The sequence below is a fragment of the Borostomias antarcticus genome (genome assembly GCF_949987555.1).
Source record: "Borostomias antarcticus genome assembly, chromosome: 15".
Lineage (NCBI taxonomy): Eukaryota > Metazoa > Chordata > Actinopteri > Stomiiformes > Stomiidae > Borostomias > Borostomias antarcticus.
In genome coordinates this window covers 8293734-8306856 of record NC_140248.1, presented here as the reverse complement: position 1 = coordinate 8306856, position 13123 = coordinate 8293734, and the positions used below count along the sequence as shown (strand labels likewise).

The following is a 13123-nucleotide window of genomic DNA, read 5'->3' as shown; positions in this document are numbered from 1 at the left end:
TCAAAGGCCATGAGGAAATAAAAATATTGACTGTACATTTCGGCAACATCAAAGTACATGCCCAAATATACAGCCTCTGCTACCTCATCCCCGCCTCAGTCTGGCTAAAAAAAACCATAATCAAACACCACAATCAAACACCATAATCAGACCCCATGGACCCAGTCCCTTCCTTCATTCTTGGCATGTTCCGCTATTCATTATGGTCCCTTTAATAACACTGATAAAGCTAGATGATAGAAAAATAAAATAAATGATCTACCCAGCCAAAAAATGAAAACATTCATAATAACAAATAAACCAGATTTGCCTCATTTATAGTCAGGTGTGCTTTGATTCTGCCTACTCTTCAGGGCCGATTCAGAGGAACTAGCAGCCTGTATAGAGGCTTACAAATACACCAACTTGCTTGGAAATGTGTGCCAGTTCCACGTGACTGAATGCTTCACTCCACTGAATATGATCATGGGGTTTAATGATTGGTCTCATTGTCATGGTAACAGGCAAAGCACCTAAGATTTTGGCAAATATCTTATTCTGTAGTTTTGACAGCCACAGCTAAGACAACATGGCTCAATACACACCTAAGAGACCATGAATAAAACCTGAGAAATAATTCAACTAAATGTCTGCCTGATAGTAAATAAATAAACAAACAAGAACAAAACAAACAAATATTCTAAATATATTATAAAAATTCTGGTCAAACATAATAACAAATTACTTTTCACTGCGACCCAACCCTCAGAAGCCTCTGCATATTACACTGTTTTACTGTATGTAAGAAACTGTATGTAAGAAACGTGCACTGTTTGTTAAAGAAAACATTAATAGTGTAGCCTATTCTGACAGGAACCAATATTTACAAATGTTGTGGCTGATCTTATGCATCATCCCTACAGTACTCCTACAGTACTCCTAAAACGGAGGCAAAGAAAATCAGATCAACAGACAAACAGAATAACAGAAATATGGACGGACTCGAGACTGACCCAATATCACACCAGCAGTGACACCAAACACCGGGCCTCCTGTTCTCTTCCTCTGTTACACACATGCACACATACATAGATTTACACAACATACTGTCAAGCCCAGTCCATATAGTGCCAGAGTCATGTTTGAGAAAGGCATAGACAGGCTTCAGTCTCTCCACCCACCGGGCTGCTTTGTCTGCACACCCCTCAGGAGGTCTATTTCACATTCTGTGAATTTTAGATCCAAACACACTCTCAGTTGCAACACACCGTGTCATCTCTTCAATCGACTGCTTCAGTGGCTGTCACGTTAAAATGGAGGGAGAACACAGCTGCAGCCTGGCTGTAGAGTCTCTTGCTCTGGAGGGACTTCCTGCTCTGACATCACAGCATGCAACATGACATAACAGACGGCGAGCCCGATGAAGACCAAGACTCATGATTTGTACAGTTATTCGGTGTCGGACACAATCATAGAATAAGTACAGAATACTTCTGACATTAGACAGGGTGAGAAAACCCGACCGACATTTAAAATGAACGTTCTCACTGCTAGACCTCAGTCCAAACAGGCCCGTCTAGAGGAGAGCAATGTCTGGAGTAGAATCTTCACATCCTTCAAATCCAACCCTTCACAGATTACTTGGAGATTAACGCTGTCAAGTATAAAACCTCAAAGGAGTAGACTACCGGGTTAATACTTGGATAATCAGGGGATATTTTGAGGCAATGTGCGAGTGCAGGGAGTTTAAATACGTTGACATGCAAATTACCATGCTGTTGGTGATGCTGCAACATTGGTCTACCAGCACAGAACACACTCCACATCTTGACAGCTGGTCTAGTAGTGTTATAGAGAAGCTCTATAGGGGAATTCAGGTCTATAATATATATCATAAGTTTACCATTAATTTACTGAATAACAACTAAACTCACATTAACCAACAACAGAGACTAATAATGAACATGGAGAAGCGTGTTGAACAGGGGCGGTGGGGTTGAGCATTGCGGCTGTCAGTCCTTCTTGCTGGTTGATCCTAGCTTTCTAAACAGCTTTTTTCCTTTGGAGAAGAAGCTTTTCTTCTTCTTGCCTGGCGGGGAGGAGCAGTCTGTCTGGGTGGGGCTGTCTGTGGGAGTGGGAGGCGGAGGGGAGCCGGGGGCTTGTTTGGGGACAGGGGCCGGGGCTGGGTGTACCTGCAGGGGTGCGGAGGGCTCACCAGCTGGTGCTGGGTCGGCGTGGACTGGACGGGGCAGCCCCGTCTTAGGGGGTGGAGCCTCCTCCAGTGCTGTGGGCGCTGGCTCTGACCGCTCCGCCGTGGTGGGCGGGCTCACCTGGAGGTGGACCAACACACAGTGCATGAGAATAAGACATCTGATCATTAACTCACACTGACGTTGGCGTCCGTATGACATTGAACACCTGACAGAGCATCAGCTGATGTAGCTGACATGACACGCGATTCAAGCACTATCAATACCTGATTACTAACTTTAAACCTGGATGAAATCTTTACGTTTTGCGATTAATTGCAGAGAGCAAGGGACAACGAGGACAACAGAGAAATGGACGTGGGGAACAAATAGCCAGTACTTCAGAGATCCCAGCCCAATATCAGCTCACATCACTGGGCCTCATCGCATGAACTGGGGTCCTCTATGACAAGAGCCTTGGGGACTAGGACACGTACTAAGGGTAAGGAGGGATGAAGGTAGTGGGGAGGGGTAGTTGAAAGGGTGGAGGACAGGCACTAGGGGCAGCACTGGGGCTGGGGTGTCTTCCCAGCAGAAACACTTACGCTCAAGTCTTAAAGTGCACAGTTCGTTTTTGCTTCTGCAAAAGGCCATGCAGGAGATGAGAGGCAAAGAAATGCACAAAAAAAGGAAATTATAGAGACAACACAAAAACAACAATAAACTTAAAAACATAAGATATGGAAGAAAGACGATTCTGGATTGGTACAGTATGGACTAAGTGAAATGTAAAAAAAAAAATCATGCAACTTCAGGTGACACAAATCTTTGAACTGAAACCTTTAGCCACACGGCAGTCAGTGCTGAAGTAAACATGTTTGCTGTATTGATGACATTGACAGGTACAGGGTGCTCAGGTACCTGGCATTCTTTCCTGGGGGGCCCAGATGGGGCCCCTCCCACGGCAGCCTCCTCTCCCGTTTCTGGCAGGGCCCGCAGGAAGTTGGACGGCACCAGGCCCTTGTGTCCGTTCAGGTCTCCCTGTTAACCACACACACGCACGCACACACACACACACGCACACACACGCACGCACGCACACGCACGCACACACACGCACACACAACATCAGTATGAACGACTCACACCGGTCTGTCACTAAAAAAGTCCACCAGACCATCAACTAGGTACCACAGTGGTGTTGAGCTCCTACAAAATGGCGCGTGCACTCACATAGAAGAAGCCGTCGTCGTCCATGTCTCCAAACACGTAGATGATGTCCCCTGCGCTGAAGGTCAGCTCAGCCTGCAAATGATGATGGAGAAAAATGTAAAGATACATGTAACAATACGACAGGACCTGTACAAGATATATGTGAAACTACATGAACCACCCAGGTCTCAATGGGTTCCCCCTGGCTAAATAAAGTGGTCACACTTTACAATAAGGGTCACAAAAAACATTAGTTAAATGTTAACTAATGCTTATTTAGGGTTATGTTAGGTTACTAATGTTAATTAATACCTTAGTTAAGGTTAGGGTTAGGTGAGTTAACCTTAGTTAACATAAATAACATTAGTAAATGGTTAATAGAGACATTAGTTAACTGTTACTTGAATACTTACATGATTAATAATGCATTAACTAATGTATATTAATGTACCCTTATTGTAAAGTGTTACCAATAAAGCTTTGAATTGAATTGAACATTGTACATATCTGCTAGCTGAGCCTTGTTTATCATGTTGACCGGTAGACAGGGCCCCCGCGCGTGAGCAGCTCTCACCTCGATGTCTGCGTTGGGGGAGCTCTCTCGAGGGTCGTAGTCAAAGTTGGCCACCATCCTGCGAGGAGCAGAGGCCGGGTTTCCCATGGCAACGCCGGACTGGCTGGGCTCTGTCGGTCACACACAAAAACACACACACGCACACACGCACACACACACACAGTCAAGTATAGTCAGGATCTCTGGGGATCAGAGCGGTGAGCTGCACTTTGTCCGTGTCACTCAGCGTATCAGCATGCACACATTCTCAGTGTCATGCGGCACCGTGCCAACTAAAAACAGAGAGTAACAGATCCAATCCTCTTTAACAACGCTAAATGGTAAATGGACTGCACTTATGCACTTTTATCCAAAGCGCTTTACAATGGCCTCTCATTCACACACACATTCACACACCAATGGCGGCAGCTGCCATGCAAGGTGCTGGCCTGCTCATTGGGATCAATTTGGGGTGGAGGCGGGATTCGAACCGCCGACCCTACGATCTTTGGACGACCCGCTCTACCACTGAGCCACAGCCGCCCCTTAGCACAACGCAGGCAAACATGGTTTATGTGGGTTCAGGAGTCAGAAGAGGAAGAGAAACGGAAGGCCATGCAGTCACGTCACTTAGGAGAAGGACACGGAGAAACGCCGGGTTAGGATGACGCGGGACGGTGTTATTTCGAGGACGAGGCCGGGTCGCGGCCTATTAAGAACGAGGCGGTCGGAGGGACAGGTCAGGGGGTCACGCGATGAGGACCCGCGGCGGAGGACGAGGTGAAGGCATGCAGGCGTCCAGGAGGCGTGGGAGCAAACCTTGGCTGGAGGAGTCTAAGCTCTCCTCCCACTGTGCAGCAGACTCCACTAGAGGGGGGGGGGGAGGGGGGAGAGGAGCGGGTTAACATACTTCACCCTGGGTCACCGGACTCTGACACACTGAATACGGAGGGTTCAGAACCAGACCGGGCCTATGGACCGGACCACAAGGCAGCCCTGGGGCCGCAAATCAGTCATCACACAGTCAGCAGACAAAAGCTCAGATGGAGGAGATCAGAGGGGATCAGATCTTTTACTGACACTGGAGGGACTGGTCTGTCACTGGACTGTGACAACATGGTGGCTTTACTAGTAGGTTGCTTTGGCTCATGGGATAATGTCCGATTCATTGTCAGTACAATGAAATACAACTAGTTTAATAGGGAATGGTCTTTGAGTCAAAGATCAAATAACAGAGCGTGTCTTATCTGACGGCATTAACAAGCTGAACTAGGAATCCCCTCTGGTCAAGCAACAGAGACAGAGAGAGAGAGAGAGAGAAAGAGAGAGAGAGAGAGAGAGAGAGAAAAAAAGAAAGAGAGAAGGGAAGAGGCAAACAAGAGTGAGAGGGTGAAGGAGGGAGAGAGAGCCACACTCAGCAGCGATAGCGAGACACACCTTTCTTGGAGCGTCTGGGTTTGGGCGGTGGAGCAGGGCGACGCGGAAGCTGAGCATGTGAGCGTGTGCCTTTATGGAGTTTTAACAGGAAACCACATTTGAGACCAAAACAAGAAACACAAAGACGCAAGAATCGAAAGGAAGCAGACCAGACAAAAGACAGAATGAGAAGCCCGTAAAAGCTACTGGAAAACCAACCAATAACCGGCGAACACAGCAGTGAGACAAAGTGGAAGTGAAAGGGTTAAAACATCTGCAGATATTATTCAGGTGAGAAATCTGGCAGTCGAAGCATGTTTTAACTCAATCTGGTGGGTGAGTGTCTTTGCTCAAAGCTCACAGATTGACACCCTGACTAAAGTGTTTGGCACTTCTTTGAATGGAGTTGCATGACATGTAGCCAATGAAAAACAAATCTGCTCTGGCATTAGTTGAATCTGAGATGAACATGACATCCTGGACCAGTGACACAAGCAGGCGTGAGACAAACCATGAAAGCACACAAAGCATATCAAAGGAGCGCTATTTCAACATCTGTATCAGGGGTACATGACGTGTAAGCCCTCATATCAATATTGTTCGATATCGTATTTGATTAGCGATACGCTGGGCAGTAATCAAAATATGTCACGAGGCCTGGAATATTTAAGCTGCCTTTTTCTCTTGCTTTCACTTCCCACTAAACAACATGGACCATGTCATGAGACAAAACCGCAATATAACACCTGTTGAAAAAGTGCGCCCGTTTCACGGCGTGAGAAACTGGTAGCGGACGACATGAATACAGGCCGTAGGGCTGACATCAAACAGGACGCTCGTCGTCGCCGGGTCGCGTGAGGGGCGAGGCCTGGCGGTCTGACTGGCAGTTTGGCGTACCTATCTTCTCCATGGAGGCGTCGGTGGAGAGGAAGCCCTGCTGCAGCAGCTGCTCCCTGGTCTCCTCGTCCTCCACCTGGATCTCCGACACCATGTTGCACGGCACGTAGCCCAGGCGGCCGCCGGACTCGCCGCGGTAGAAGCCGTCGGCGTCTTTGTCCCCGTACACCTGGGCCAGAGGGGACACCGACCGCCTGTGTGAGACTCGCGGACCGATCACGCATCCTGACAGCGTCATGTGACGCTGTGAAAACAGAAACGTAAAAGGGACACGGCGCCGTTCCGGGGCGCTTCCGAGTGGCGAGGGCGGCGTACCTTGATGATCTGTCCCTCCCTGAAGGGCAGTTCCTCTTCGGCGGCGTCGGGGTTGGGCGACATGGCGGCGGGGTCGTACGGGAAGAGGGCCACAAAGATACGGACCTCGTTGTCTCCTATCTTCCTGCCGGACTCCGAACACTCTGCACAGACCCACACACACACACACACACACACACACACACCAGGGTTTATTTGGACCCATTTCTTCTCATCATTCTCTTTGTTTCTCTGTATCTAGTTCTCTTCTTTCCAACCATTCTGTATTTTTTTTCAATGCTGAAACACCTAATTTACACCTAAAACACCTAAATAACACCTAAGATATCAATAAAGTCTTATCTCATGACGCCGGATCCGCAGGGACGTCGCTAGTCACAGGTTAGGACGGTGTGTGACGCGCGGTGAAGGAAGCCCCTCCCCCTGCCGACCGCTCTCCGGCGCCTCAGCCGGGGTAGTAGATCTAACTGGCTGATCCTAATCCTGAGCCGCTTGAGCTCATGATCCCTACGCTACTATGCTATAACCCTATAGATACGCGTGAATCAACGCTAATATTAACTGCGTGTGTGCGTACGTATACATCGGAAAGCGCGTCTACGTGGCCCGTCACGGAATAGGGCCTAGGCATCTGGTCTGAAGAGCGGTGCGCTGCTAGGAGGATGTGACATCACTGCCGTAGCCACGGAGCGGTGTGTGGCGGTGAAACTAGCCTAGAGGGATAGGAGCTGCTGGAGGAAGACTTAAGCTGCGCCAGTGAGACGCGTTCTATCTCATTAGGAGAGATCAGGGATCTGGAGCAACAGTCACGCACAGAGAAAGACTTTCAGATCCCCTCTGGTATCTCTGCAGATAGGAGAGTGCTACTTCTCCTTGCTCTCTTCCTGTTGTGTGTGTGTGTGTGTGTGTGTGTGTGTGTGTGTGTGTCCGTGTGTGTGTGTGTGTGTGCACATCGACACATTCTTGGTTCCTTCGGTTGTATGTGAGAGCTGTGTCGACTATGCAGAGCTGTGGTCTGTTGAGGTGTTGAGCGCTGAGATGAGAAGTCAGAGCGGGAGACAAAGAGAAAGAGAGATAGGGAGAGGGAGGAAGATAGAGAGGGAGGACAGCAACTAAGAACGGTTAAGAGAGGGGTGGGAGCGAGAGAGAGAGAGAGAAGAAGAGAGATAAAGAGAGAGAGAGAGAGAGAGACAGATGCGGGTTTCACCCCTGGCTAATCTAGGTCACTATTTTAATGGCCGTCACTTCCTCCCGTCTCATGTCATGACAAGCCATTTTGGGTTAAGCTGTAGCTTAGCTCTCTCTCTCTCTCTCTCTCTCTCTCTCTCCCTCACCCCAGCTACTGTGCAATACATCCTTCCTCCTCTCCCTTCCCCCATACCTGCCTATGCAGGCTAATAATCTGACTGTGGTCCTGTAAGATGTACATCAACACAGAGAGAGAGAGAGATAGAGAGAGAGAGAGAGAGAGAGAGAGAGAGAGGGAGGTGGGTGAGAGAGAGAGGGAGGGGAGGGGGGAGACAGAGAAAAAGAGAGAGAGACAAAGAGAGACGGAGGGGAGTAAAGAGAGTCCGACCTTTGAGCTGCCTGGCCTCAGAGCGCGCCGGCTCGGCCTGGCCTCCCCCCCACGCTGCTCCGGCCTCCGGCCTCGCTTCTCGGCCTCCCTCCTGCAGACAGACAGGCAGACGGTCAGGAAGACAGGCAGGCAGACGGTCAGAGAGACAGTGAGAGAGACAGGCGGAGAGACACAGTCCATCACCCCATTCAGAGACACAGTGACTACAGGGGAGCGGGAGGTCACCAGAGAATGTTCCCAGAGAGAAAAAAGCATGGTTTTCTACGTAGGCGGCCCAACGATTCTTTGGCACTGAAGGGATTGACCAAACTGAACCAGTCCACATACAAGCGGGCGCCAGTATATTACAACACTACCAGCAGACAAAACGCACAAAGGATAAAGCATTTCTTCTTCCGCAAAGGGAAAGAGCTCTAAGCCACTACGGGGCTGGAGAGGGAGAGAGACACACACCGGAATGGGAGGAGGAGTGGCCCTCGGCAGGTCAGACATGTGCCTGGGAAGGATAGGGGAAGCCGGGCTCCCAGCTAGAGGGGGCGAGAGACGGACGAAGAAGGGATGACTACACGGACGGCGGGAGAGGGGAGGAGCGGAGGGGGCGTCGGCCCGCAGCCACAGGGAACGACAAGAAAGTAGCTTCAACCTTTTGCATCCGTCCCGACTTTCTCTCTCGCCATTTCTACCACAGCGTGACTGAGAGGGCCCTGATGCAAGAATGTCCTAGCAGGGCCCTGTCACAAGAAGGTTCTAGCAGGGCCCTGTCACAAGAATGTCCTAGCAGGGCCCTGTCACAAGAATGTCCTAGCAGGGCCCTGTCACAAGAATGTCCTAGCAGGGCCCTGTCAAACCCCGCTGGCCTGTGGCTCAGTCAGCCAATCCTCACAGGGCGCTCCGCTAACAGGACACAAAAGGTTACAGCCATTCTGCCGTAGGGAGGCGGGAGCTGGGGAGAGGGGGGGGGGGGGGACCAGGAGAACACACCCTTCCGCGATGGACAGCGGCCTGTGGCTCAGCCCTGGGCCGGCGGGGAGGCGGGTGGCGGGGGAGAGAGGCCTGCCCCCCCTCCACCCACCACTCGGAGCTCATCTGCTCCACCACCACCTCCCCCGGGCGGTAGGCCAGGGGCTCGTCGTCGTTGTCCGTGCCGTACTCCACGTCGATCTCCACCGCCGACCGCGCCGGGGCCTTCACCATCCGCACCGTCTTGCTGACCAGGTAGGGGCTGCCCGTGGGGGCGGGGCCGGGGGCAGCGGCAACCCCCATCTGACTCCTGAGCAGGGCCTCCCTCCTGAGGCGGTCCCCCACCCCGCCCACAGGGGCCGCCGCCGCCGCCCCCTCCCTGCCGTGGTGGTGGGGGGCCTTGAGGGGGACGCGCTTCATCCACGCCTGCCTGCCACCGGGGTCAGGCTCCTCCTCCTCCTCCTCCTCCTCGTCCTCCTCAGGGTATCTGATGGTGTCCACCCTGTCCGCGTAGTGGACCCTGTGCTGGCCCCGGGGCCTGGACCCCTGCCTGGGTGGGGGCTCTTTGGCTGGGCCTCGGGGCTCCCTGCTCACGCCCTGGTGGTGGTGGTGGGTGTGAGGGTGGTTGTGGTGACAGGGGCGGTGCTGGGGGTGGCGGTCCCCGCGGCGGTGCGTGCGTCTGGGCCCGGCCGGCGCCTGGCGGTGGCGTGGGGAGAGCGGAGGCGACTCCTGGCCGTTGTCCTCCTCCTCCGTCACCTCGGCGATGCTGAACAGCTGCTTGGCGCGGGAGGCCTGCGGGGACAGCTTCAGGATCTTCTCTAGGACCTCCTCGTCACTGTCCGCCTCCCAGCGGTCTGACTGCAGGGGTCACCGGGGGGAGGGGAGGGGGGGGGGGGCAGTGAAGTAGGACGGGGCGTGGTAGCCCGCGGTAGAGGGAGAGTGTCGTACAGAGTCGAGGCGAAACCACCCCGTGAGGAACGGGAAAAGGAGAAACGAAAAACAATCGAAATGGTGAGTGCAAGAGCGAGACAACGTAAAGCAAACTGCAAACTCCACACGGACAAGCTTTACAATAAGGAGCCGGGGTCGACCGCTGAACAATCGAAGTCAAGTGTTTGCGTGTGGAAGAGCGGCAGAGGTCGTGCCCCTGGGTCATCGTGTGTGTTTACCCGGTTCGCTCCGGCGGCGTACCCCCTGGGCTGCGCCTCCCCCAGGGGGTCGGAGTACAGGTCCTCCTCCTCCTCCTCCAGGATGTCTGACAGGTCCGACCCCCGGCTGCTCTCCGCCTGGTACTCGCTGGCAGGCTCCGCCCGCCCTGCGCCGTAACCCTGACAGCACAACACGCACGCACACACATGCACACACGCACACGCGCGCGCGCGCACACACACACACACACACACACACACACACACACACACACACACACACACACACACACACACACACACACACACACACACACACACACACACACTTAGAAACCCAGGTGACACTAGGTGATGCTGGCACTCCTCACACACTCTTTGCATGTCAACACTAGTCTGCTCCTAACGTCATGGCTGTGTTAATGGTGGTGGTTGAGGTCCGGCGCTGACCTGCTGCCTGTTAGTGTAGGCCGGCTCTTCCTCCTGCGTGAGGAACTCCTCGATGGACACCAGGCGGCTGTTCTCCCTCTCCTCCTCCGCCTCGGACTCCAGTGGCGAGGGGGGCGGCCGCAGGGGGTGGCTGTCCTGGGCGCCGTGCGGGTCTGCGGTGGGGGCCTTGAGCGGGGCGGGGCGGGGCTCCGGGGTCCTGAGGTCGGCGCGGGGCTCCTCCTCCAGGAACTCGCAGATGGAGACGACGGTCCGCGGCGGGGCGGGGCTTCCCGGGGCGCTGCTCTGGTCCGGCGGTCCTGCCGACGACAACGCCGCCGTCGCCACTGCTGGCGCTGAGGCGGAGGGCAAGACACTGACCTGAGGAGGGGAGGAGGGAGAGAGTGTTTATGGATGGTCAACGGACGCCACTTCTAGAGCGCTTTTATCCAAAGCGCTTTACTATGGTCTCTCATTCACCCGTTCACACACACATTCACACACCAATGGTGGCAGTTGCCGTGCAAGGCGCCGGATTGCTCATTGGGAGCAATTTGGAGTTCAGTGTCTTGCTCAACATGTGGACAGGGTGACTCGGGATTGAAATCGCCGCCTCTAGGATCATTGGACGACACGCTCTACCTCCTGAGCCACAGCCGCACATAAACTACCAGCATAGACATCAGGAACGCCATGAGCGGGATTCGAACCCCTGCTCCTCAAGCGGCTGCGTTACAACGCCAAGAGGGCTAACCCTCTGGCTACATCTTGACGGTAAGTACATCTTGAAGTAATTGTCAGTTGTTGACAAGTGGGAAGGGGACAAAATGGGCGCTGAAAAATCAAGTAACCATAACAAAAATCACCCAATAAAGAATAATACTACATGGAAAATATTACATTTTGATAAATGTCAACTAAAATGTACACATACAAACAAACAAATAAAATTCCATGTTATTCCATGACAATGACTTTCCCACTTTTTAAAATTCCATGACCAGTGGTAACCCTGAACACAGGCCAGGATGAGCATGTTCCAGTCATCTTACCATTGGGGTGAGGATAGTGGAGGCTGGTGGTAAGGCCTCATGCACTGCCAAGGCGGCCCTAAGGGGGGCAGCGGACGAGGGGTTAGCCCAGGCCTCCGCGTACGAGGTAGGGAGCAGAAGGACTTCGGGCGGCGAGGCTGGGGCAGACACGCTCAGCGGCGAGGCGCGGGGAAGCGCAGAGACTTTGGCAGCCGAGTTCCCGTAAGAGGGGGACGAGGGCGGGATGGAGGGTTCGGAGGGGACGTGGGCGCTGGCGATAGAGAAGGCGCCGCTGGCGATGGCTGGCACGGCCTGGCCCGTCATGATGGAGGCCAGCTTGGCGGGCACGTCGACGGGCACAGAGTCTGCGGACTCCCCGTGGGCGGACATGGTGCGGACGGTCAGCTCCTGGGCGCCGGTCAGGGACTGGATCTGAGACGGGCCCAGGAGGGCGCTGCCCGCCGTGGGGGAAGACACCTCCAACACCTGGGGCAGGAGAAGGGGGCGTTAGCATGGGGCGTTACACAGACACACACACACACACACACACACACACACACACACTATCCACACATATACACACATACTGTACACACATACACACACAAACACACTACCATCACACACTACCCACACCCACACACCCTCCCCCCCGCCCCCCCCCCCCACACACACACACACACACAGATACTTATTCTCACAGAGAGAACCACTACCACTCAAACTTCTGAACTGTTGAAACTGTTGAAAAGGGCAGGCACTTCCCAAAAATAATTGGCAGGTGTTTGGATGAATCATCCAGGGCCAGACTGGGGAAATAATTCAGTCAGGGAAATGTGAGATGGAACACTTTCAGTTCCACCATATAGCAACCGTTTTGTAAATTTGAAATGAGCGGCGCAACTGATGGTGTGCTGATTATAAATCATAAATTGTTGGCGAGTTGTTGGCTGGGGGGGGGGGGGGCAGGCCAGTTAGCACGCCAGTCCATCAGGAAAACTCCCACTCCTCCCGATGGCCACCCCGCCCCTGGAATCATCTATCAATCACAGTCTATCATGCGCTAACTTCACCGCTCCTCGCTATCGTCACACCTAAACAGTATTTCCTCATACAGTAGACCGATTTGGCACAATCGGATCTCTATGGAGAGTATCCAGACTGACTTGCAAGAGAAGCAGAATGTGAGCTGACGAGACCATTTGCGGTGCAGTGCAGCTGTGCAGGTGGTGTTGGGGCATGGCTGATACTTCAGTGAAGTCAAACAGATCTTCAGAAGCAAGCGACTGAAATATCAATCCTATCTATGAAACCAATGTTATCTGGATTTAATTCAATGGGGATTGAAAGAGGTAATCCTGAAGAATGTGCTTTAAGCCGCATATCGTGTATTATGGCAGCGTTCTCTAGAAAAAGGTCTG

At 52.8% G+C, this 13123-nt stretch overlaps 1 protein-coding gene across 1 annotated transcript in view; it reads right to left on the bottom strand.

Annotated features, from left to right (window-relative positions):
* Positions 1 to 1991: 1991 nt before the first annotated feature.
* tspoap1 (TSPO associated protein 1) overlaps positions 1992 to 13123 on the bottom strand; it is a gene marked incomplete at both ends in the record, with an annotated part of 65074 nt that continues 53942 nt past the window's right edge. The window contains 13 exons of the mRNA XM_084450184.1: positions 1992 to 2309; positions 3090 to 3209; positions 3402 to 3473; positions 3955 to 4064; positions 4753 to 4800; positions 5371 to 5439; positions 6247 to 6415; positions 6562 to 6704; positions 8138 to 8228; positions 9119 to 9955; positions 10267 to 10425; positions 10696 to 11052; positions 11724 to 12188. Coding sequence (XP_084306310.1) covers positions 1992 to 2309; positions 3090 to 3209; positions 3402 to 3473; positions 3955 to 4064; positions 4753 to 4800; positions 5371 to 5439; positions 6247 to 6415; positions 6562 to 6704; positions 8138 to 8228; positions 9119 to 9955; positions 10267 to 10425; positions 10696 to 11052; positions 11724 to 12188 — 2958 coding nt within the window. The remainder of the gene's footprint in view (positions 2310 to 3089; positions 3210 to 3401; positions 3474 to 3954; positions 4065 to 4752; positions 4801 to 5370; positions 5440 to 6246; positions 6416 to 6561; positions 6705 to 8137; positions 8229 to 9118; positions 9956 to 10266; positions 10426 to 10695; positions 11053 to 11723; positions 12189 to 13123) is intronic.